A 26,803-nucleotide genomic window follows, 5' to 3' on the forward strand; every position below is an offset into this window, starting at 1 on the left:
AAGAACTGCCTGGAGTTTTGAGTCGAGACCGACCCTGAGGTGGTCAGGTGGTCAGGTGCTCGGGTGTTTGTGGCAGGGTGTTCTCTGACCTCCTGATCTGAGCCTTCCTGCTCTTCTTGTTGTGAGAAGGACAGTCCTTGTGCTGCACACCCTTGATTGGATTAGTATCGAGTTAGGAGATATTTTTATTTATTATTCAGGTGATTTTAGAACTTCTTACCTAAGGGAGACTGAGCTCTTTGCATAAAATACGGTGTTCTTCATTTGCATAGTCCGCTTGCTGGGCCTTCCACCCTGTCTGTAGCCGTGATGACACCCAGTGCTCCGTAACTTGCCCAGCACTGTTGCTGTGGCCCTTTTCCAAACGTTCAAAGTTTTCAAAAACAAATGTGTGGGGTTGCTCCCCTTGAGTAGCCACTGCTGTGTTTTTAAATATACTGCAGTATTTCTGTTAATCAGTCTCACAGAGACTCATTCATATCTGTGCTTTTTGATTCTGTTCTTTCTTGATGATCTTGTTATTTAAAAGCATAATTAATTTTTTTTTAAAAGAAAAGACAGAACAAAACTTGTTGTCTTGACCGAGCCTCTCGACGGCCCTGCTCGCCGAGTGCCGGGGTCGGCTGTCTGGATCCCCCTGCCAAGGCCCCACTTCCCTGCACACTAGCTTGGTGTGCGGGAGGCTGCGGAGGCTGCCGGCTGGGCTTTATTTACGGAAACGGCAGGGCTGAGATTGATTGCGCCGAGAGACAGTGTGTGGATGAGGGAGGGTCACAGCACATGCTCAGTCCTGTCAGTGTGGGGGGAAGTTTCTGCGTTCTGCGTGAAGGCTTAGGTCATAGCACAAGCTCAGTGGAAGCTCTCTGAGGTCTCTCAGACGGCATGTGCCTCCATTTTGAGTTGTTAGAGTAGAAAAGGGCAGAGTTTCCACAGTCAGTAGAGAGCCGAGGACACAGCTAGACTCAGCAGAGCCTGTTAGTCATGGACGAGCCGCTCAGCCCCTGCAGGTAGGCTCCCTCCTCTGGCCTCACCCCCAGAGTGGTGGTGTCGCTGCCCTTTCTCACTTCGGAGGATGTTTATGAACCATGCCATCATTCCCGGCGCACGTTCTGAGCCTGCATCAGCCCTGGCTGGCCTGGTCGGTGGTGCCGCGAAGCGTGAGATCAGAGCTGAGAGTGGGGTCTCCTCGGAGATCGTTAAGCAAATGGAGAATGTTCTGGGTCCCCCTGGTCCCTGTCCTCTCCCCCTTCCCCTCACCTCTTCCTCTCCGGGTGCAGTTTTAACCTGGGATTCGCTGGGTGTCTGGTGCTTGTTGGCCTTCAGGCACCTGCAGAGCAAGCCCGCAGGCCGGCCGGCCGGCTGGCTGTGTGGCTGGTGGGACCGGCGGGCCGAGAGCCGCTCTGTTTGGACGGTTTAGGAAGGGTGGTAGGTGGGCAGCTATTGGTTGCTTTGAAGGTGGGTGGAACTTGTTTTGATTGAGAGCCTGTTTGCTTGAGCAAATTATAATTCTTGTGCTCTTTTAATGAAGTCTGAAAATGAAATGGTGCATACGTTTTGACATACGCAGGGGACAGTTGTGGATTATGGTTGCAACTGTATCACCTTAAAATGGATTTTTTTTAAGAAATGAAAACTTATATGTCACATCATTTTCTGTTGCTTCCAAGGGAAGCAGTCCATCCTGTCTTTTGGAGCTTATGGACATTTTCTTGGCAATTAAAGAAAAAATCATGTGCATTGACATTTGTGTTAGAAGTTGAGATTCCAGGGTTTTTGTTTATTTTGTTTGTTTTAGCAAAAGATGGCATTTGTTGTGTATGTCTGTTTTGTTGTGTGACTTGTGAATTCTGTAGGGGAGGAGTTGATGCCTGAGAAGGTGGAGGCATCCCCAAGGCCGGGTTTTGTGCCCTCTGCTTGGTGGGACTGGACTCCAGTCTTTTCTGTGAGGGGAGGTTATGCTTTTTTGTGTGTCCTGTTTGCAGACAGGGCTCAGACAGACAGCTCTCACTGGAGTTAACTTAGGGAGCCGATCATAATAAGCAGATTTAGGACAAGTTGAATTCTTACCCGAATAGATATTAAGTGAAGTTTTTGAATTGTATTAATTGTTCCTTTCTGTTTCCTCTCCTCTTTCTTCTGATAGAAGTTGGGAACAAATTTTGAAGGGACACTTAAGTTTTACGCATTTGTCAGGGTAAAAGGAAGCATGAAATACAGAAGAATGTGCAAATGAAAAACTCATAGGTTGGGGAAGACCTTTACTGCACGTTGATGGTATGGGGAGGAATTCTTCACGTGAGCTCTTCGTGGTGTATCAGTGTGGAGCTGTGTGTGGTTAGCTCCTGTCAGAGGAGGCCCCTGATTTACAGGATGGAAAATTTTTAGGAAGGCGAATGATGAATTATACCAGTGAAAATATTACTGAAGTAGAATCTGGCTCCTAGCAGGTTCAATTTTAGGATTGTAATGAAGGAGATGACTTGTACAGGGATAACTTAGGGTTAATGCACTTATCACCTACCGTTTTTTGCTCTCTTTCTCCATTCATGTCAGGGCTGCCTTCCGCTTATGATCACGTATGTTTTAACATTGCATTTGGAAGTTTCGGGCAGATACCCCCTTTTACTTCTCCCCGTACCATGTAGTGTTGCTTCTGAAACTTGTCTTCTTTCACTTCCCTTGGAAGTGCCGTTGCTCTTCCTTCCCGCTCCTTCTGTGAGTCTGGAAGGGCCCTTCCTCTAGACTGAGGGGCTGGGCCCGCCGCCCTGGCTGGGCCTGGCGCATGCGGGACCCTTGCAGGACTCGAGTTTCTGACTCGGTTCAGAAAACCCATTGTCTGAGTCAGGGGAATACTTGGTAGGAGGACACTGGAACTGCCTTTGTGTTGTTCTCTTTAATTCTTCTTCAACTTTTTTTGCATTTAGCAAATCAGATGTGATCAGGAAGCTCTTGTGGCTGAATCCACTCTGGCCGGGGTCCTCCTGCTTGGCTGGCTGGCCTGGCCTCATGAGACTTGCATCTGTGGGGCTCGCATATAGCCACCTGTTGAGATGGTGAGGGCTTGTAGTTACTACCGGGGTCTGTGTAAAAGTTCCCCCAAATATCATCCTATTATTAGCTTTTCCTGTCATTATATCAACATCTTGAATCAGAATTTGAGGTTGATCCTTACATTGGCAGTGTTCCTTGAGGGGAGGGTGTAGCTCAGTGGTAGAGCACATGCTTCGCCTGCACAAGGTCCTGGGTTCAATCCCCAGCACCTCCATTAAAAAATAATAAATAAATGACCTAATCACCCCCCCCCCAAATAAAACGTTACTCTGGCAACATAAATTTTGCAGTCTGTGAATCTGCTCATAACATCCCTCTGCCTTTGACCACTTCCGAGACTTGGCTGGTGTGTTAGCTTAAGAATTAATTGGAAGAGCCTGATGCACCTACAACCTGAGGTTCACCATATCTGTGATTCTTCAGTTGTTCATTGGTCCTGCTCCTTTTTCCTTCTAAGTTCATTTTTCCTTTTATTTTTTGGTCATTATTGAACAAAGTTGTCCTTCCACCAGACACACATTCATTTTAAAGCTGCAAAACAACTATCTGACAGAATGAGAGAAAAAATAGAAAATATGGGCTGAAGAGAGATTGGAAATTATGTGTGCATTTGTGAATCTCCTCCCATACCGACAGTCATGAGTACGGAGCAGTTTCTGATAGGGGAGGGAACTGGTTCTTGACCATATCTTTACAGCAAATCTGAAAGAAAACTCAAGTCTCTTGTCTGCTCTCTGATACTTTGGGACTAAGCTAAGACAGTTCATTTTAATTCAGTTGGGATAATCAGACATTATTTCTGTCAGAGTTCTTTGAACTCTGCGTGTGTTTGTGACTATTCAAGTGATTGTCTTCCTTGTTGGACTTCAGCCTTCTGGGGCAGGGACTGCGCCCTCAGCTCCCAGGGCGGAGTCTGACAGGTGGGCCTCTGCACAAACATGCTGAATTAAAAGGGTGGCATCTGTGGTAAGAGAGGAGAGTGGATTCGGAGCTAGATGATGTGGTTCAGATTCCACTTGACGAGTGCCTTGGACAAGCCGTGCCATTGGGTAAGTTCCTTCCCTCCTCTGAACCTCTGTTTTCTTGTGGGTCGTATGGGGTTAAATATTTCTCACAGGTAAAAAGATTGGAAGGAAACCGTACGGAAGTGCTTGGCACGTAGTTGCTCACGTATTGCTGTTATTAATTCAAAGTCCAAATCTATGACCTTATGTAGGTAAAGTTATCTTAACAATGTCTGTATTTTTTGGTCAGCCCTATTTGACAATGACAGTCTTAGGAATTGCATTAGGAATTATGGTAATTAAATTAATGATCGGTGGCTTAGCCACCATTTTTTTGGCTGCTCTTTGGGTGTTTACATTTTTCTTTACACTTGACTTTTTTTAAAAAAGCTCTGCTTCCACACCAGGCAGCATTTGGTGTGCGCAGCATCAAACGTTACTCTCTTCTTACCCATTTATCTCCTATAGCGGCAACGGTGTGTGTGTGTGTTAATGCTCGTGCTGCCACCACCGTCTCCACCACCTCCTCTCCCCTCACCTCCCTGCCCCCCATATTCACACCACTGCAGTGAAGAGGAGTAAGGTGATGGTCCTATTTTTTTAAATAGCGTTTCCCAGAGACTTCCCTGTGGGAACAGAGAGACATTTAGACACACGTTGTAGACATACTTGCTTGGTCGAAAATCCCTCTTTTTCTGGGGACACTCCATTCCTGTTTATTGTAAAGTTTGATTTCAGTGCAGAAAGCCAGCAACACTTTTGATCAGGAGATTGGCTTTGTCTTTGAATCCTGCTGCTTTATAAATTCCGGTGGGCTTTTTAAAACTAAATTTGTTTTCTAAAGAGTCTGTGTGTGTGTGCGTGAGCGTGCGTGTGCGCGCAGCTTTGTGTTGGGTGCGGTCCTTGCAGCCGGTTCCTTCTTTGCAGCAGGTGATGACTGTAAGCTGGTGAGGAGCCTGTGGTGGGCCGGAGGTGTGTGCCCTGGGCAGATGTGCTGCGCCTTACTCCCTAATGGGGGAGAGCGTGGGCAAATAGAACTTCGGACAGTGGCGCAAGGTCATTGTAGTGCTTTGAAGTGGAATCCTTTCTCACATGTTATTTAAAAAAATGATTTGGCCGGTTTTCTTTCTGATGTTACATCTTATTTTGCAGAGGCCGTTTTTACTGCATCTTATCGTCATCATGGAAATTCTTATTCCTTAGCCAGTGCCTAGATTCTTGGTTCTGGACTCTGAATTATATTCATGGGGACTCTGGAAGGAGAGGGGTTGAGGATCCTCTGTAATTAATTCACTGTAACCCCTGAAATGAACACCTTTGACCCCACGGGCTTTGGTGTCTTCTGTCAAGCTAGAAGACTGGAGTCAGACGGCCTCTAAGGAACCTATCATCAGAGAAAACTTAAAATATATGGTTCTGGATTTTAAAGAGTTCCTGTCTTGACCTTGGCATTGGCGTGTGAATTTGGAACATTAACTCTTTCAAATGTTGACTGATCATCTTTTTCTTTCATTTTGAATGAATACTGAGTTTTAGTCCTCCTGGGCATTTTATCAATCCTGTTTCAGATCACTTTTGCTTGGAGGGGGCCAGCCTTCTGTCACACGCGACTTGACTTAATTCTGCAGTAAAGCACTTGGTTGCTATTTATGGCTAAACAACAGTTGAGTTAAAATACTGGAGTCGTTTATTCATTTATAATGGATTTGGTGAGTGGCAGTAGGCTCTGGGATGAAACGGTGAGCTAAAATTAGACTTGGTTCCTGCCTACATGGTGCTTTCAGTCAGGATAATTACACAAATTAAATTAAGGTCATGGCTGTGGTTAAGAGGCTAAAGGGGAGGTAGGTGGTGCTGGGATCTCATAAGCGAGGAATTATGTCCTCTTCTCTCTGTTGCCAGTGCTCAGAGTTAATAATAGTAATGATGGCCGAGCAGCAGGCACTGTGCCTACTTCTTCCCGTAGGTCGTCTTTTATTTTTATAGCAGTCTTGCTGTCTTACGAACTTGGTTTTATAGATGGGCTCTGAGAGACTGAATTGTGTCCTCGAGATCACACTGAGAGCTAACAGAACCTTGGTACTGAAATTGTAATCCAGGTCCATTACACTCTGAAGTCTGTGCTGGTCCCCTGCACCTGAGCATCTAGACGCAGGTGTGTGTACCAACGCCTCACTCCAGGCGGTGGGACATCCTGGGGGTACACAGAACACAGTGACCTTACTCAGATTTAGGAAAATTTTTTTTTCTATCTTAAAATGAATGGGAATTTGTTATGGAATAGAATATAAAATTTACATGGATTTTTAAGAAGCTGTGTCAGACCTCAGAGAAATTTCAGACTTGTGGAGAAGACTGCTTTAGAAACCCGTGTTCATCCTGGAGAAACCTGAGACACCCAGCCTGCCGTTCTAGGCTTGCTTCTTATTAGCCTCATTCTCATTCCTGCCTTTTGATTTTCCTAAAATTTGGTGTATCTCATTCTGGACCCACAGTCAGTTTCTGTGGTCACTTTCTGAATGAGCTAGTATGTAGTTTCTAGAGTCTTCTTTGTATTGATTTCATGTCAGTCTTCCTGCTCAACTTGACACCCTATAGAGAAGATAAGAATGATCTACTGTTTGAGCCTTACAATCTGAAGAAACAGGTAAAGGAAGACTGCACTGTGATTTCATTCACACTCAACACCAGCCACAGATCAGGGGTATGATTTGAGAGTCACTGGTCCCAGCCTTTAGGGGAATGGGCCAGGGGCCACACTGCTGTGACCTTCTGGGCGTGGATTATGTTGAGAAGCCAGCTGCCTGTAAAAGGCCTCTGTTCTACCATCTTGTCTTCTCCCCAGGACCCTTTGTCGTAAGCAGTCACCATGGTCACGTAGCGATATTTGGGTGTCTTGAGCGAATGGACCCTTGCCTCCCACACACCGTCCCCTCTTTTCTGGTACAGAAGTGGTCTGATCTGGGGTGGGGGGGCGCCTCTTTCCCGGGCGAAGCCTCCTGTGTCAGGCCCGCCGCTGCCTCGTCTGCTTTGCATAGAGGCTTCTCCCTTTTTGATATTCAGTTGCAGGCTTCCTGCTTCTTTCTGTCCATTCCCTGTTTACTTCTTAGACTAAAATGTTTCCATGGTAACAGGTTACTTTTCAAAGGGAACATCTTGTCATTTTATTTAATCCACTGCAGCTGAAGAGGACTGAAATATTAAGTTGTAGTTGCCATGGATACTGCTTTGTTACATCGGTTTCTTTTGTATCAGATTTCATATACAATGAATTTCTTTCTTTCTTTTTTTTTTTTAGCTCAAGGAATAAACACAATAACTTACATTATTGTTGTAATTTGGCTCCGGAACTATTTTTTCAGATTCCAGAGCAAAGATTTGTAGAATAATGGGGATTAAACTCAGCTGTTTTAAAAAAATGTATATTACTTACATTAGCTGCACAGAGAAATTCTTCTTTGCTGGTGAGGGTGGGTTTTTTTTGCTTTGTTATGTTTTGTTTTGTTTTTGATACTATGATTCACAGCTAAGGCCATCCCAAAAAGGATGACCCCACACCAGAGATCCCTAGTAAGTACAGGAAAAAGAGAAATATGTGACTTGAGTTAATTCCTTCAATTTCATTGCTCATTAACTGTGGTGGTATTTCTTCAGCTACTTAGTTCAGCTGTTTGCAGTATATATCAAGGGAATCTATTTGTCGTTTAATCAACTTTTCTCGCGTCTGGCTTTCTTTCTTATCCTCAGTGTGTCTGTAATACATAACTCAACTAACTTCTTCTTTTGACTTAATTTTTTTAGATTCATAGAAAGTTGGAAGATACTACAGAATGTTCCATGTACCTTCCACTCGTGTCTCCCAGTAGGCACATTGTATAGAACTCCAATGCAGCATCAGAGCCCGGAGTTGGGACATTAGTACAGTGTGTGTATAGTTCTGTGCCATTTCCTCACAAGTGCAGCTTTGTGTAACCACCATCATAATCAAGATCGATTCCATCATCACTAAAATTCAATTCCCTCCCTGCTTCCCCCACCATTCCTAAATCAGGTGACTAGTAATTCGTTCTCCACCTCTGTAATTTTCTCATTTTGACAGTTGGCCATTAACTTTGGTAGGAGAGTTTTTATATATATATACTTTTACATATATATACTTTTTATATATATATATATATTTATTCAAGTCAGTTTACAATGTTGTATCAATTTCTGGTGTACAGCATAATGCTTCAGTCATACATGAACGTACATATACTCGTTTCCATATTGTTTTTCACCATAAGTTACTACAAGATACTGAATATAGTTCTCTGTGTATGAACTTGTTACTTAATCAGTTTTCTCTTTTAACATGATTTTCAAACTTAAAAAATAACTTTTTGATTATTTTCTCTTGCTTCGATGTTAGAAATGAACATAGAGCTGAATTAGGGAAAGGATATGGCTTCTTGTAGTGTTTCTGTTTATAATTATTTGTGTGATTTTGGTTCGGTAACTTAATCACTGCCATATGGGAATGTGGTTAGGAGCTCTGACTTTGGAGTCAACTAAACTTGAGTTTGAATCTTGGTTTTTCCATTCTGTTAGCTGTGTAATCTTAGGCAATTTCATAAACTCTCTTAGCTTCAGTTTCCTTATCTGGGTAGATAATAATAGCAGCTACCTTACAGGTCATCCTTAAGATTAGATAAGAACATGTTTGGAATTTGCTCAGCTCAGAATGCCTGGTACATAGTAAATGTTCAGTGTGTACGTTAGTTTCTTTATCGAGGTTACAAATACTGCTGTTAATATTATCTATAAAGTGTAGATTCTGCCTCATAGAGTGTCATGGGAATAAATAAATAATTACACTTGGCATAGAGAGCACTTAATAAATGATAACTAGTATTGTTATTTTGCTTGTGTTTGTCATACAGCTATGAGATAACTGAATTTAAGGTAAGTAGGTGGAAACCCTGAGGTGAGGATAAAGATGTACATAGATATGTCTTGCATTATCCTGGGGTATGATTTCCATCTTTGGCTTCTTATGTAGTATCCTGTATCTGACCTTGCTGTGATTTACACTGTCCTTCGCCTGGATTTTCCTTCCTTAATTAATGGCCACCCTGGCTTTGTCCAGACTTACTGTGTTAATTAAGGAATGGTGTACATCAAGCAGAAATCTCTTTAATAGCTATGTTTTTTAAACTCAAAATAAAATAAGATCTGAATTTCTATGAGTAACACTACTGGTGTGCTCATTAATATCAAAATATGAATTAAATGAATTAATACATAGAAATGAGATAATACTGTAGAGGACCTAGAATAGAGAGAAAGTACTTAAATGTTAGCCTTTGTTACTAGTTGAAGGATTAACCTGGCATTTTCTAGATTAGGGGCCTTTTGGATTTTAGCCTCCAATATTTAAAAAACTTTAGTCCAATGAACATTTATTGGACAGTGACCCCCAAGTTAATCCCAGTCCCCGTGAATTCAGAAAGTGGCTCCAGACTTCACTTTACTTTCCATTAATGTGGATGCAGTCAATGTCTGTTCTCTTCTTGTGAAAAATCCCTGTGTAACAGGGTCATAGTTCTTAAGCAGGTTATATGCGTGAACGTCTCTATTTTTCAACAAAAGTAGAAGGTCTCATATTTCACATTGATGGGCTAGAGTGAGGAAGACGTGTGTGTAAATAGAGTAGGGGAACAAGTAATACAAAACAGGAAACAATAAATCATCATAGTTAGTTAGTGCCAGTATTTTCTGAAGCTCAGAATGTATCATAATCAGTGCTTCTCAGAGCTGGGTTGTGGGCCCCATTATTAATTTTGTCAAATCCTGGCCCCTGAGTTTTTGTCTCTGTAATATTCTTTATGATGAAATGGGAAGCACCATGGAAGACCTCCAGACGCACACACCCGGGGATGTGCAATGCTTGTTTGCGTCAGAAGCTTAACTGGTCTTTCATGGAACACCATTTTAATTCAAAAGAGTAACTGACAAACTGTGCTCATTTGCATGGCTGACTGGCAGACGTTATCTTGAAAATGAATGAAGGGAAGGAAACAACTGATAGTATTTTGCCAATGTAAGATGAGGGCTTTAAAATAATAATTAGAATCTTGAAAGACTTGTACCCACTGCTCTGAGCTTGACAGCTTCAGTACACTTACAGGCTTTTCTTATAAGATGTTTGGTGATATTAATGAATATGACTTTAAAAAATTGTATAATTGACTGTGTTAATATTTTGGAAGATCTGCAAAACTTAGTGAACTAGTATTTTTCATGTAACCAATGCATGACAGAATCATGGGTGGAAGATCCATCCAAAGGCCAAGACAGACCAATAGATTTTAATATAAAAGAGTCCAGAATATCACTGATAAGATTTTAGATTCATATTGTGGAGAAAAATTTAAGAAACAATCATGTGTTGAGTTTTGGTGTAGTATCAAAAAGAATATTCGTAATTATCAAAAAAACTTCAAATATCCTTTAATTTCCCAGTTATACAGCTGTGTGAGGCTAGATTTTTTCATAGATTTGCAAAAATGTAAAACAGAACCTCTATTTTCACTGGTTTTTAAATTTAAATACAATTACTTTTCATGAATATATTATGTAATGAACCTATTGCTATTTATAAATAAATAAATAAGTTAATTAATTTTTGGAATTTCTCAAAAATACAACTTTCTTGGGATGCTCAATAGTTTAAAGAGTGTAAAGGGGTTTTGAGACCAAAAAGCTTGAGAATTGCTGTGTTAAATAAAAAGAAAAATGTAGTGGTCAGCATATGATGATTAACAGTGTTTTCTATAAGCTATTGATACTGCATTTAAAAAATAATTCCTGGTGATTTTTGTCAAGTTTTACATCTTAGTAGTCAAGAAATATTCATGCAACCAGGTTTTCGGTTTGTCCTGAGTGAGTAATACCGTTCGGCAGGTACTAGGTTGGGTTCTGGGAGATATAGAGTGAGTTAAATCTCAGTCTCTGATCCAGAAGCCCGGAGTCCCAGAGTGGATGGAGGTAGGAGATGTTGCACTCTAATAGTGAGGTAGGAACCACAGAGGGGGCGAGGGTGGTGGCAGGGGAGGAACATTTAGAGTTTGGATGCTGTTAAAAGAAGACAGGATTGTAATTGTTCGCTGAATTCTAGACATTGCTGGATACTGGCAATTTCCCATGAAGCCTACTTTTTGTTTTTCATCTTTAGTTCATATTCTGATAGTTTTTCTGTCAGAGGTGTCCAGTTTTCTCTAATGGGGTGTGTTGCTACCTACCTCTTTTTATCTTGAACCTAAAAAGTATTTCTGCCGTTTATTCTGTATTTGAGAGGGAGTTCCTGGGTATGGTAGGCTAATGCCGTTGGCTGCTTACCTTGGATCTTAATCCTTTTCAAAAATAACTGTTGAGGAGAAAGGGTATATATAGCTCAGTGGTGGAGTGTGTGCTTAGCATGCATGAGGTCCTGGGTTCAATCCCCAGTACCTCCATTAAAATAAATTAGTAAATAAATAAACCTAATTACCCCCCCAAAACAAAACAAACATAAATAAATAAAATATTTTAAAAATTCTGTTGTATCTCTTGCTATGAAACCCTAATATTTAAAAATTACATATGATAAAGAAATACTTTTATGATAAGAACTGATTTTTAATTTTAAAAGATTCTTTGTTTTATTTTGTCCTTTTCAATCTACTCATTAATAAAGGTACTTATTAGTACCTTTCATTGCCATAAACGTAAAAGAAACAGATTTCTAATTTAGGCTCTTAAGATACCCCAGCACATTTTTGTCTCACTTATATCATTACTAGTGGCATTGATAATTATTAGCCTCCTATTTTTTGCACAAAATAAGTGGGGTATAAGCAGTTCTATTCAATAAGATATTTTGAGAGGTTGTTTTTTGTATTGTGGCATAATTTTGAGCTAAATATGATAATATTGGCTTACTAAAATATTAAAAGAAAAGAAAAGAAATAAAAACAAACCCATGCAAAAAAATAAAAAAGAGAAATAAAATAAAAATGAACCAAGGATGTTTGTCTTGCTGTTTTCAAGGACTTTGCAGTGTATGTAGCAGTGACGGGGAAGGGCTTTCATAACCAACCACTTGAGAACCTTGGCAGGACACAGACCTTCTAGAAGAACCTGAAAGTTGAGCTGTGGCACAAGTTACTGGACAGGCTGTGGCTGCACAGCTTTCTGAGATGATACATTTTGGCTCGACCTACTTGTAGGCAGGCAAGCGTTTGGAAAGTATTTAGAAATAAAGGAGAGAGCTTTTGGCAGCTAGTTTTTGCTCATAGCTAGTTACGAAACAGAAAGGGACAAGTTGGAAGGGAAATGGTTGGTAACACTGACTGCTTGTTTTTTTAAAGAAGTGCTCAGATTAAAATAGCCTCCTGGCTTGTTGGATTCCTCTACATCCCTCCTAAAACAGCTTCTCGTGATTGCTGCACAAACCCTCTGGAATTCCAGCCCCTCGTCTAGCTTCTGCATTTCAACATGCTGTCCCCTTGCTAAAGAAACGAAGACACAGACGTGGGTGGGGAAAGCTCAAGTGGTAGAGCGCATGCTCAGCATGCGTGAGGTCCTGGGTTCAGTCCCCAGTGCCTCCTCTAAAAATAAATAAGTACATAAACTGAATTACCCCCCATATTAAAAAAGTTTCTTTTTTTTAAATGAAGACGGCTTGTATGTTGAAGTCAGCACTTAGCACAAGCTTTTCTTCCACCACAGTCTCTCTTTTTCAGTGTCTGCCTCAGGGTTTTAGTTGCTCTTGGGAAACCCCTGCAGTTTTGCTCCTTATCCCCTTGAGGGGTCTCTTTGGAACTTCACAGACTGTCTCCTCTTGAAACCTGCCTCATTTTGATCCCTCCCCTTAGCATTTTTGTGCCCTGCTTTTCCTGAAATGTTTTGTGCTTGTGAATGCAGTGACTGGACCTGTTCTGGTGTTTGGGGCATGGATGCTCCCTCCCCAGGTAGATGGATTGTAAGCTTCTTAAGGATTAGCCCATTTTCTTTCTGTTAGTCTCTCTCTTCCTTTATCGGATCTGCTGCCCACTTTTCCAAAATTAGACTCTTCACAAGAAAAACTGTCAGGTTTAAAGAAGAAAGTGCTGGACCTGAAGGAAATAATAGTTTACCAAAACTCATTTAACGGCTTCAAAACTAATGGTGGAGGGTATCAGATCCATGGGATAGAAACGAGAGACTGCTTCCTCTTTGTCTTTGCTGCTTTATTATGCTCTTCGGCTCAGTCCAAGTCACCAGATCATCACTGAGCAGCCTGTATGAAAGCCTGCTCTTCAGCAGTAGTGGAAATTCAGAGGTGACTGCAAAACACAGTAAAGTCTTGTCACTGGGCACGGAAAGGGTTTTCCTAAGATAGCCCACAGACAGTCGAGATTGAAAGTCGAGGGGAACAGGGAGCTCTGGGATCTGAGCTCTGGGAGGCCGGGGGCTGCGTTTCTTTGTCCAGCACGTGTGCCCACTGCGTGCCCTGTGCGAGGCCTGGGGTGAAAAGGCGTTCAGTGCATATTCCCTGAAGGAGTGAAAAGAGGAAGGCACCCCGCACTTACGGGGGTGTGTGAGGTGGCACGGGGAGGAGATCGAGAAAGGCTTCAGTGAAACAGTGGTTTTTAGAAGGAACCAGGTAGTTTGGATCTGGAGCAAGAAGGAGCGAGTGTTGCAGATGCGGCAGGAGTGATGCAGCAGTGAGACAGGTCTTTCGCTGCCGAGCCTGCCGGGCTAACCCCCTCATCCCTGTTACACCTCTGCCCAAGTTCCACTTCATTAATAAGGCCTCTTCTGACCCTCCTGTATAAAGAGCTGTAAAAGTATTTCATCATTTACTGTCTCTTTAATTCCTTGGTCCTTATCATCATCTGAGCTATTGTTTGTTTCTTTATTTTTTACTCGAATTAGAGTAAAAATTGCAGTAAGGCAGGAATGTTGTTTTTGTTCCATTGCTTTATCTTCACCTAGGGCAGTTCCTGGCTGATAGTAGGTACTTACTAAATATTTGTTGAATGGATGAATGAATGACCGACCCAGTGTGTGCGCTAGGGATTGTAAGCTATCTTGTTTATATTTTAGTAAGATATATAGTGTAGGGCACCCTGAAATGTTTCGAAAGAAAGGAGCATGTATTGGGATTGTGCTATAGGATTGTTCGTCTCTTCTGAGGTGTCAGATAGTGATGGTGTAGGTACTCAAGCCAGGAAGCTACAGTGAAGGGGTTTTTAGAAGGAAAAGGTTTTAGCGCTCTGTGTGTGTGTAGGGGGGGGGGTTGCTGGGGGTTACACATGTCCAGGGCAACATTAGAAGTAGTGGGAAAGTTCATTCTTCCTGAGTTACCCCTCATTTATTTCAAGTGATTTATTTTCCTTGAAAAACGTGTGATTGTTTATATCAAAACTATATTGTGCTAACCTGATCTGTTCTTTTCATGACAGGAGGCTGAACAGTACCCAGGGAGAAATTCGTGTTGGTCCTAGCCATCAGGTAAAGCAAATTTCAGTAGCTTCTTCAGTAGGTTTTTATTTCTTAATATTCAACTGGCCCTTTATTCTGTTGAGCAGCAACTTAGAACTATTGTTACGCTACTGAGAATTTTATGTAAATGTAGAGATTTAATTTTTTTTAGATTACCATGTATTTTTAAAACTTGTGGTAAAATATATATAACATAAAATTGACTATTCTGACCACTTTTTAAAAATCTTTGAAGCTTTATTTAGTCTTTTGAACAAGAGCTTATTCTTAAAATATTCCTAGAACTATATTAATGAGATTTCAAGTTTCATTGGCATTATATAATATTAAAAATTGTTTTACATTGCCCTTTGTTTGTTTTATTGAGTTATAGTCAGTTTACAATGTTGTTATTCTGACCATTTTTAAGTGTATGTATAGTTTAGTGGCATTAAGTACATTCATATTGTTGTGCAACCATCACCACCATCCACTTACAGAACTTTTTCATCTTCCCAGACTGAAACTCAGTACCCATTAAACAGGAACTCCTCATTCTCCCTGCCCCCATTTTCTAGCAACACCCCCTTGTACTTTCTGTGGCCCTGAATTTGACCATTCTAGATTCCTCGTGTCAGTCGAATCACACAGCATTTGCCCTTTTAGTAGATGCATCTAGATGTCTTCAAGGTGCTCCCATATTGTAGCATGTATCAGAATTTAGTTTCTTTTTAAGGCTGAATAATTCATTGTACATCTGTCCATCTGTTGATGAACACTGGGTCACCACGTATTTCCTGTTAACTTCCCTTCAGAAAAGTCAAACTGGTTAAGATGTTTGTCAGTTGGAAGCTTGTTGTGTCATGACCTGTGCCTTTCCTTCCATGTTTTATTCAGTTTACGGGGACTCCAGTTACATTTGTCATCTCTTTTTTAATCTCTGTGTCAGTTAGGATGTTTGACAGGCAGGGCCAGAAAACTGTGGCTGAACGTGGCTGCTGATGGTTTCACATATCATTACATCCTGGTCAGGCAGGACCAGGGCTCTGCTCTGCTTCTCTGTGGTTCCCCTGGTTTGGTGCTCAGCTCTCCCCAGGGGCTGCCTTCTTTCCTTAACATTTTATTATCTCTGATGTCAGTCTTCACTGGACCCAACATCAATAGTGTGATTATTTAATTGGTAGCATTTCTTCCTTCTAAATGCACGTAAAGCAATAGTGGATCTTACAGTGAACGCAGATACAGCAAATGTTGAAAGGAAAGGGCTCATCCTTCTTTTCCTCTTAGGAGGAAAAATTTCTCAAGTCTCCATTAGTCCCCACAACTCAGTGCCAGGGATTGGGTCATGTGATCGTTTCTAGACTTGAGGAAAATGGGTTTATTAGCACGATGGGCTTGGACTGTCTCGTGAGGTGGAGTGGATGTTGGACCTGAGTCACTGTAGCCGTCACGTACTAGGACATGCGTTCCAGGCATCTCCTTTATCAGAGTATAGAGGATTTTCTGTCTAAATGTTGAGCATTTCTTACATATCATAGATATTTTTAAGAATCTGTTTTAACTGTAATGAAAAAGAAATTAAGAAGTGAAGGGATATTAAAACTAAAACACAGAAACTGTTAGAGGCATCTGACTTGTAGAAGATACTTCTTGTCCCAGGGCTGGGCTTGTAACTAAGACAGGCAGAAGAAGGCTGCAGGAGGACCCCCCTTGGCCCCTGCCTGTTCAGGCGCACCCTTCTCTTGCTGTGGCCCAGTAGGCGGGTCTGACTGCTACATCTCAGCTGTGTTTTTCAGAATGCCTTCAGGCCTGCAAGTTACATTTTGATCACGGGATCCAGGTCATCCTGGTCCCACCTCATGACACCTCCCCCTGTGCTCTCTCTAGCTACTGTATTTCCCCATCCTTGTCTTCTTCCTCCGTGTGTTTCTAGTGTCTTGCTTGAGATCTTTGTACTAGTTTTATTTTACAGATTTTTCCTCTGCCATAACAGAAAGAGTGGTTCTTAAGTAAAAGATGCTTAAAATCTTGGAAAGGAGCAGATTTACTATGCTTGGATTTTTGTGTACTTTCATTTAAAATCAAATATTTATTGTATATCATATTTTAAATATGTATTATGCTTCATTTTCAAAAAGAAGTGTTTTGGAGCACTAAATAGGACTTTCTGTGAATTGGCAATATTCCTTTCTTAAAATTTTTAAATTAGATACAAGGTTAACATGTAAAAACAGGGAAAGATAACATGGTGAAAATGCCCTTATCCTCGCCACTCAGCTTTCCTACCTGTCAAGTTACGGGCAGCCTTATTTATCTGTTCTCCCCTGCACTTCTGCCTTCGTTGCTTTGAAATGAATCACAAATGAATCATTTTACTTGTGAATGTCCTAAAAATAGGAGCTTTTTTCAAAAAACAGAATCACACAGAGAAAGACAAATGTCAAACAGTATCACTTATATGTGGAAACTAAAAAACTGACACAGATGAACTTACTTACAAAACAGAAAGAGACTCACAGACACAGAAAACAAACTTATGGTTACCAGAGGGGAAAGGGGGGGAAAGAGATAAACTGGGAGTTTGGGATAGGCAGATCCTAACTACTGTGCGCAGAACAGATGAACAACAAGAGCCTACTGTGTAGCACAGGGAACTATTCAGTGTCTTGTAGTAACCTGTAATGAAAAAGAATATGGAAAAGAAAAGAAAAGAAAAATATGTATATATATATAACTGAATCAGTATAATATACACCAGAAACTAGCACAACATTGTAAATCCAACTATGCTTCAATTAAAAAAAAAGTTTAAAAAAAACCCAGAATCACAGTGTATCACACCTGATGAAAATAAGCAGTTTCTTAATAGTCAAGTGTCTGCTATGTCCAGAATTCCCTCATTGACTGCTTCCCTTTTCTCCCTCCCTTTCTTTTTCCTACAGTTCAAACTGTAATCTAAATAAGAGCTATGCATTACAATTGGTCGGTATGTCTCTTAAATCTCTTTTAATTTACCCATTTCTTTTATTTTCCCCCTCTCAATACATATGGGAAGAAGCAGAGTGTTTTGTCTGATGGGGTTCGCTGCAGTCTGGAGGTGACTGATTGCGTCTTCATGTGTCATGAAACTTGTTCCCCTGTTCCCGACACGTCTGGAGACCTAGCAGTTAAATCGAGAGGTTAACTGCGCTCCAGCTGGGTGCCCTGCCCCCCCCTTCCCCGGCAGGAACACGCGTGTGTGGTGCCACGTGCTCCGTCCGGCACATGTGCGTCGTGGTGACTGGAGCCGACGGTTGTTACTTAGATCCACTCTAAAAATGCGACGCCCTAATTCTCATTCCTTCATTTATCAGCTGATCAACTTTCCCTCTTGTCAACTTTTGATTCACTGAAATACATAAGAAAGGCAAGATAAATGGTTGGATCTTTCCCTCTTTTTACCAGTATTCCAAATACTGAGTTGGTTCCCCACCGTCCAGCAGTCGTCAGTGGACTTAAAATAACTTCCCTGCAGCCAGCTGCAGTTGTTCTTACTGATGATTGGATCGTCCCTATGGGGGCTGGTCCTCCTGCTGTCTTGTGTCCTGTGAACTCAACCCCAGTGTCTTCAGCGGAGTCCTTAATCCGGTGTGCCGTGGTTTTAATGTGTCATCATGTGTGCTCCCTGCCCTAGGTCTAGAACTGACCTTTTACAGGAGTCCTCCTTGTTTAGTGGAAAGTGGCAGTTTTTGACTGGCTGCTGGGACGTTCATTCTTACTGGGTTGGTTACTGTTTCTGGGCCTTTTCAGGGAGCAGATTAGGAAATACGCTTTTCCCCTCCTTTTCTTTTTTTTAAGATGTGATGATTTCTTCCTGATACTTCTAATTCAAATTCAGAATTTTATCTAGGCCTTACATTTAGTCCTATGGGTGAAGTAGTTCTTTCATCTGCATCTGTTTCTTTTTCCCATGTCTCAAAACCAATTTTTAAATGACACCTGTGTAATTATTCATTTGCTTTAATCCTCTAATACATCTGTAGCAGCTCAGAATAACAATACTCCACTGCTGCGAACAATATGATTATTGAAAACAGATTACTATTAAGCCTGTTTTTTGTCCTTGGAATATAAGGCTCTGTAGGCCAATTAATATGTTTTGAAGTTACTTGAAATGGTTCCTAGAGAGGAACCAGCTGAAAACATAGTTTGGTGCATTTATTTCATTTTGCTTTAGAATTTTTAAGGGATTGCTGTTTTTTAAACTTAATTTTGCCTTTATAATTATGTAAAATGTTTACCTGGCTCCAAAGTCAAACATACAAATGAAGTGTATTCAAAAAAAGTTCACCTTTTTTTCCCTTTCTCCTCCACATGTTCCCTGCCTCCCTGATGGATTATTGTTATGTTAGTGTTTTTTAGCTTAAGGTTTTATCATTCTTATTTTTGTTCCCCACACCCCTGTTCTTAGGTAAATGGCATCATAATGTAAACACTTTTACCACCTTTCTTTTATCTTCTTGACACTATATCCTGATGCTCCCTCCATAGCAATATGTAGGGCTCCTCCTCATTTCCTTCTGCCGCCTTCTGGGACTCCACTAGCTGGGTGGAGATGTTCATTCTTCCCAGTCCCTCCCATTGGTATTTGTGTTGCTTCCAGTCATTTGCTATCAGAAGTAATGCCTCAATGAATAGCTTGTACACAGAGATTTTTATTTTGCCAACGTGTCTTTGGGCTATTATGTTATCCCCAGAAGGGGATGGCTGGCTTAGAGGGCAGATGCACCTGTAATCCTGAGGGTTGACAGAATTCCCCTCCATGGAGATTGTACCACTTTGCATTCATACTAGGAGCTCATGTGAGTGCTAACACACAGCCTTGTGCGTTATCACACTTTGGCATTTATGTCAGTCTGATAGATGGGAAATTGTATCTCTGTCATTAATTTGCATATCTCTTGTCAGCAAGGTTGATCATCTTTTTCTATGATTAAGAGCCATTTGCATTTCTTTTTCTGTAAACTAACTTTTGTTTGTTTTTTATTTTGGGGGTGGTAATTTGATTGATATGGAGGAACTGGGGGCTGAACCCAAACCTTGCACGTGCTGGAGCTATAAACCCCCCCCCCCGTTATATTTCTAGTCCATTTTTCTCTAGAGGGGTTAGTCCTCCCCTGTAGCAATAGTCCTTTTTAATTAATGTAACAAACAGCTATTGGAGAGCTGCTGCACCGGGCATTGTACCTGTGCTGGGAAAGAGCAGCTCGGTACAGATGTCAAAGACTTTTTGATAGGAACAGCTATCGTGTTTCAATGTTATCCTTATGCTTTTGCTATGTGTATCAAGCAGAGCTAATTAAAGAAGAGCATCCTTGTTTGAGGGAGGTCAGCACTTAACACGCATTGGAGGCACCAGAGCCAGCCGATGCAGCGGATCGCAGACTGCAGCCTGCGAGCTGCGTGGCCTGCTAATGTTGTGTCTTGCCATACAGTTGCTTTTAAAACTTCAATAACCAACATTTAAAACCATGAACTTTCACATTGAAGTCAAGATTCCTGGACTTTGGGAGAAACTAGAGGATGTACAGACACTGGTTCTCATTCCTGCATGGCAGTGTTCTCTCGTTCCCTTTACCCTGATTCCCTTTGCTCCTTGGTACCTAATACCTGCACGCCCAGTACAGGGGCCACTGCCGCTGGGTGCAAAGCACTGGAGTTGTGGCTAGTTGAAACTGGGATGTAGGGTTGGGTGTACTGTGGACAGTAGAATATTGAAAGTGAAATACGTGGCTCTTGTTTTATTTCTATTGGCTGTACACTCTGCCTGCTTCATTCATTTATATTTTTTGCCTGGGTTCCGTGGACACTGGAGCTTTTTAACTTCAGCTTTTAATTTAAAATATTAGACTAAATTTGACCACGTTTGTAAGTTGAGAAAATAAAAACACGTGTGTTTTGCAGACGGCTGACTTCCCACAGGGCTCTGATGGTTACGGTAGTTAGAGTGCCTGCTGACTCTTGCTCCGTCCCAGCAGAGAAGGATGAGAAAACGCTGCAGATACTTAAATCGCTAACAGAGTTCCCTTCGAATCTTGGTTGTTGAGCACTCGTGTTCAGATATTTCAAAAAATGTTTTAAATTGAGGCATGCTTTATGTACAGGGACCTATTCGTATCTTACGTATACCGTGCAGTCTGCTGTGACAGTTCATATCAAGACACAGAACATTTGTCATGTCAGAAAGTTCCTTCCTGCCTCGTCGCAAGCAGTCCTCTCCTCCTGAAGCCACTACTTAACCTAATTTCCATCGTCATCATTGAGTGCAGCTGTGCTTGTAATGTGACCGTCATGGCTGTTTCGGATGGTCACCCTGGCTCATTGTTACTGACTCAGTTGAAAGTACCATTAGTTCAGTAGGATAGTTCACTGAAGTTTTTTAGCAAATATCCTGAGGTGAGGTTTCGTTATTTGTATAAATGTCTCTTGGTAAACTTGTTATATTGGAAATGTGTGTGGTTTTCCCTTCCGTGTCAAGGAGCTGTTATCTCCTGAGACATGTCTTGTTTTATAATTTCTTTTTTTCACACGTGCTTTTCTTTTTCCCTCTTTGGACCATACTTGCACTGGTTTACTTTGACAGTTTGCTGCTCCTGAAGTAGAGATTAAGCAGTCTGTTGTGAAATCATCCATAGTGGAATGATCCTAAAATTTGCAATAGGCCATGTTCAGTGACTAGATTTTTCTCTTACTTCTGTGCTACCTAAGGAAAGAGGCTCAGTGCACTTCTGGATCTGTCCCCAAGGCCTGCCTGCTGAGGCAGCTCTTTAAATGTGCCTTGATTGTAACTCTTCATCCCTGTCTTACAGGCCAAGCTTCCCGACTTGCAACCATTCCCTTCTCCCGATGGAGACACTGTGACCCAACACGAGGAACTGGTCTGGATGCCTGGAGTCAATGACTGTGACCTCCTGATGTACTTGAGGGCAGCAAGGTAATAGGAATCCACAGCGTCCTGCTTTCTGAATTGATTAGCAGAAACTTCCTCTTTCCCCCTGAAATTTGTATATTGGGAATTCTCTGACTTTGTTATACCTTCTATAATCAGAGCCCTGATCCTTTCTACCAGAGAGAAGTGGCTTACCATGGTAAAGTCACTTTTTTCTTCTTGGTGTTTGCCTCACATCAGATTTTAGAACCCTTCAGAAATAGAGCATCTTAGGCCATACGTGCAGTTGTCAACATTTCTCAATACAGTTGGGTAATTGGCTCATCTTAAAATCCCATTACAGATTTCTCTACTTCATGGCTGTTTATTGGTACCTGACCTAAACTTTACATTTTTGTAGCTTACCTGTGTGAGTACTTGCTCGAAGTAATGCCCGAAATACAAAATGCCCGAAATACAAAAAGAGAAGTTTTAATCTGTCCCGGACACATCACAGTGCAGGCAGAGCACCTTCCTGTCTGCAGTGGTTGCTGGGACTCACCTCCTGCAGTGTCAGCAGTGTGCAACAAACACACTGGAACAAAACACAGTGACTGGCTTTTAGCTCAGGCTCTTGTGTGGTCAGCAGCGCAGCGTGGAGGTACGTGGGGGTGAATGGCTGCTGCGAGTTCTTTTCATCTCCTTTCCACTTTCAGTTCACCTAAAGGTAGTTGTTGTATGACATGAAAGGAGTTAAGTAAAGTCTCAGAGGACTTAACTTTACGTGTTTTCTGGAGCCTTTTTTCAAAAGATTGCAATCTAGCCAACTGTTACGGCAAATAGTTTTATTCATGCCCTCACATCTAAAATCTGAGGACTGATAAAGCACGGAAAGAAGTAACAAATGGACCTGGATAAAAGTCACATTTCTCTTTCTCAGTGAGTGAAGCGTGAACACAGAGGAACTTAAAATAATTTTTTTTCTAAACAAGACCAGAAGCAGGGCCAAGAACTCTGGCTTACTCACGCACATAGTAATGGAATTTTCTGAGTTGAAGATATACTGTGCAAACTGAGGGTTAAAAATTTCCACACTGATGTTTTCCCATCCCTCCTCCCAAGGAGCATGGCGGCCTTTGCAGGGATGTGTGATGGAGGCTCCACGGAAGATGGCTGCGTGGCAGCATCTCGGGACGACACCACTCTGAATGCACTGAACACAGTGAGTCTTGGGAAGTTGCCCTGGTGGGAAGAAAGTTCTTTTTTCTCCTGTGTTGGCTGTAGGGATCCTCTGTGTAATGATCATAGAATCTTAGGAGTAAGTGCTGTGGTATGCTGCTGGGGCTGAAAGATGAGTCGCAGTCTGGGCCAGAGGGCTCCCTACCCTCAGCCAGTGGTGTGGCACCTCCAGATTCACCTCCTGACCTGTGCCTGGGCTGCAGGATTGTGGGGAGCCTCAGATGGGAGCCTGATGCTAGGGGTAACCTTCACTGAGATCTCACAAAGCTGAGCACCACGCGTAGTGATCTTACTTAATCCTCACAGCACCGTCAGTAAGGAAGGAGGAGGCTCTGTCAGTGTCACCTTGTGGACACGAGGACATAAGTGAAGTCACAGTACAGGCCGTTTACTCGAGATGTGAACCCAGAGTCCATGCTTTTCACCTTAATGTGTTCAAGAAGTGTGTGGAGGGAATGGAGAAGAAGCTTGACTTCTTTGAACAGATTTGTTTTTTATAGATTTGTATTTGGAGCCATGTAAATATTTCACGTAATTAGAAAACAAAATTAAGTTGAAAAAATAACAATCCTTAAAAAAAGCTAAACTAAAGTGTCACGCATGAGCGTAAGGGTCTTGAGTTGGCTGTAGGACATCCCGCGTGAGCCCTCATCTGCTTCTGTTCTGGGACGTACACCACAGCCCAGAACAACAGCACTTGAACTGTTGGAAGTGGTTTAATTACTGAAACCAGTTTCCTTTTTTGGACACTCCTTTTTGACCTTAGAATATATCCTATAGGGCTGTATAGGAAAATTAATGTATCTTAACGTTCCTTGAAATAATTCTTCTCTGTGTATTTGATTATGTGAGATCATTAAATCTGAAGTAATCATCAGGTGTTATGGATTTCTGATATATTAATAAAGAGTCTGCTTGGTTACGTACACTTACATATGACTGAGCATGAGGCTGAGCAGCTCTTTGGATGATTAACTAATGTAATTTAAGTACCCTTTTTCTTTTTCTCTTGAGAGGTCACTGTTGTTGGAAGGGACTTCCAAAATGATCTGTTCCAATCTCTAAATAGATAAGAATCCAAGGCTCAGACCAGATGACTTGTTTGAGTGCCAACAATCCAGAAAGTTGATAACAGATCCCAACTTGAGTATCTTTCTACTATGTGGCTTGCTTTCAGGGAAAACAGGTAGATATCTGAGTGATATAGTTGATTTTTATTCCTAGTGTAGTTGTGTTTCTTGAGTTTTACATAAGATTATAATAGTCTTTTGTATGTTGGAAGTTGGATGATCTTGCTGGAAATATGCTGTGTTCTAAAGAAGTGAATGATTTTTTATATTCCCATTTACTTTCTCACCTATTTGATGCTTAGAGTTTTTGTTTTTACCAGGAATCCTTATTCTGAACATTTAGTGATACAGCCAGATGGGATCTTTGAGATTATTTTACAGGTGAGGAAACTGAGACTTACAGATTGGTGGAACTGCAGACAGTGGCAATGGTAGATGTAGGTGTGAATGTCTGAATTCAAAATACCCTAAATGTTATGTGTATATTCAGAGTAGCTCTTTGATATGAGTTTGTGTTCTATTGGGTGTTTGTTTAAGCTTTATGAAAAAAATTCTCCTTTCATGATTATGTATCCCATGATTATAGAGATCATTTCTATGCTTTCTTCTTCATGTTTTAGTTATTACATTTAGGTCTGTCATTCATTTCAAATCAACTTTGTCTGTGATGTAAGTAGAGGTGAAAGTTCATTCTTTTCTACACAGATGGCCAGTTATTGGAGCAACATTTGTTGAAAATAACCTTTTCTCATTTAATTGCCTTGATGCCTTTATTGAACATCAACTGCTTGTATATGTTTGGGTCTTTTCCTTTTATGAACGTTTCTTTGAGCATCCCATGATTACAGAGATCATTTCTATGCTTTCATTGAATCTATGGATCAGTTTAGGAAGAATTTACATCTTAACAATTTGAATCCTCCAGTCCATGAACATTATATAGTGTCTCTCCATTTTTATTTATTTATTTTTTAATAGTGGCGCTGAGGATTGAACCCAGGACCTCATGTGTGCTAAGCATACTCTCTACCACTGAGCTCTAACCCCCTTTTGTGTGTGTGTGTGTGTGTGTGTGTGTCTTTTTAAAAAAGGTTTCTTTAATTTTTTGAGTAAGATTTTGTAGTTTTCAGTGTAGAGGTTTTACACATACTTTGTAAAGTTTATTTGGTAATTAATTATTGTTTAAAGATTCTATTATTAATAAAATAGTATTTTTAAATTTCAGTTTCTAAATGTTCCTTGATAGAGTAGAAATACAGTCAATTTTTGTGAGTTGAAGGAATACAAAGGTCAACATTAGTAGCTTTCTGGTTGGTTCCTTAGGATTTTCTGTTTGCACCATCATGTTATTTGCAAATAAGTACAGCTTTACCTCTTACTGATTTATGTGTTTTATTTCTTTTTAATGCTTTATTGCACTTGCTTGGACCTCCAGTAGAATATGGAATAGAAGTGATGAGAATGGATATCTTGCTTGCTTTCTCATCTTAAGGAGAAAACACTCAGTTTCCATTGTTAAGTACAGTATAGTGTTTTTTGTTGTAATCAAGTTGAGAATGTTTCCTTTCATATCTGAGTTTGTTGAGTTATTTTTTTTTTTTTACCATGAATGGGCTTTGAATTTGGTATCTAATGAGATGATCTTACGGTTGTTATATTTTATTTTGTTAGTATGGTGAGTTACATTGATTAATTTCAAATATTAAACCAACTGTGTCTTCCTAGATCAAATCCTGGTTAGGTATTATGTACTTTTGGATTCAATTTGCTATAATTTTGTTAAAAACTTTTTAATTTGTGTTCATGAGGGATAGTAAGCTATAGTCTTTTTTTCTTTGCAATGTTCTTGTCTGGTTTTTGTATGAGAGTAAAACTGACTTCAAAATATTAGTTGAGAAGTATTTCCTCCTACTTTTTTTTTTTCTCCTTAAAGAGTTTATAAAGGATTGATCTTTTTTCTTTGTTAAATGTCTGATACAATTCACAGTGAAACTGTCTGGAACTAAATTTTTGTAATGGAAAGTTTAAAAGTGTTCCTGAGTCCAAGCTCATACTGTTCATTGCACAACAGGCCAATAAATTGAGACAAGGCATTGGGGCAAGGAATAGTGACTTTATTTGGAAAGCCAGCAGACTGAGAAGATGGTGGACTGGTGCCCCAAAGAACCATCATCTCGCCTGAGTTAAGAGTCAGGCTTCTTTCATATTAAAAGAGGAGGGGATATGGCTGTTTGTGGCAAACTTCCTGGTGCCAGAATCCTTTGCCCTTGTAGCTGTTCTCATGCATCTGGTCACAATGTTCCTATAAACCTCCAGCAAGACAATTGTTATTTTCTGTTCTGCAGCTTTTTGCCTCTCTGTGAATGGAAAAATGTTATACCTTTAAATATCAGAGCCTTGGTAAGGGGCTGTCATCTACATTTCAGGCTCTAGGCAACATTCCTTTACAAGGTGCAGAGCCAGCATGACGAAGCACAGGCAGCAGAGCACAAGGGTTAAAGCTAAAGGAATAGATTCACTCGATACGGAGTCAGGTTTGTTCTCTGTTACAAAAGTGCAAATAGATACAGGCCTGTTCAGACTTCATACTTCATCATGTGATGCTGGTAATCTGTTGGTCTTTGTCTCTTAAATGTTTTGTCCATTTCACCTGGGTTATCAAATTTATTGGTAAAAATTTCCAATTATTCCTGTAGTATCTTTTAATGTGTATAAGGATCTGTAATTTTGACCTTTTTTTCTTCTTAATATTGCTTATTTGTTTCCTTTTAATCAGTCTAAATAGAGGTTTATCAACATTATTGATCTTTTTCAGAGAGGTAGCATTTGGTTTCATTGATTTTCTTTATTTGTTTTCTATTTCATTGATCTCTGATCTTATTTTTATTATTTCTTTTCTTCACATTTTGGCTTAATTTATTTTCCCCCCTAGTTTCCTAAAGTGGAATCTTAAATAATTGATTTTATCACAAATTCTAATGTGTTATTCTTCCATTATCATGTTAAAATTAAACAATTTTTTATTTGCATGTAATTTCTTTTTT

The 26,803-nt window shown here is 40.7% G+C and overlaps 1 protein-coding gene and 1 non-coding gene across 6 annotated transcripts in view; both read left to right on the top strand.

Annotated features, from left to right (window-relative positions):
* Window positions 1-26,803, top strand: part of RERE (arginine-glutamic acid dipeptide repeats) — a 366,213-nt gene that overhangs the window by 233,660 nt on the left and 105,750 nt on the right. For 4 of the 5 annotated variants that reach the window (XM_072975465.1, XM_072975468.1, XM_072975466.1 and 1 more), the window contains 3 exons: window positions 14,525-14,573; window positions 21,392-21,516; window positions 22,573-22,672. In XM_072975465.1, the coding sequence (XP_072831566.1) occupies window positions 14,525-14,573; window positions 21,392-21,516; window positions 22,573-22,672 (274 nt within the window). Of the gene's footprint in view, window positions 1-745; window positions 1,008-14,524; window positions 14,574-21,391; window positions 21,517-22,572; window positions 22,673-26,803 lie in introns of those variants that run through there. The other variant, XM_072975470.1, reaches the window with a different exon arrangement.
* Window positions 3,193-3,265, top strand: TRNAA-CGC (transfer RNA alanine (anticodon CGC)). Its single transcript has one exon. It is a non-coding gene; the product is annotated as a tRNA-Ala (tRNA).

This window comes from Vicugna pacos, chromosome 13 (assembly GCF_048564905.1).
Source record: "Vicugna pacos chromosome 13, VicPac4, whole genome shotgun sequence".
Taxonomy (NCBI): Eukaryota; Metazoa; Chordata; class Mammalia; order Artiodactyla; family Camelidae; genus Vicugna; species Vicugna pacos.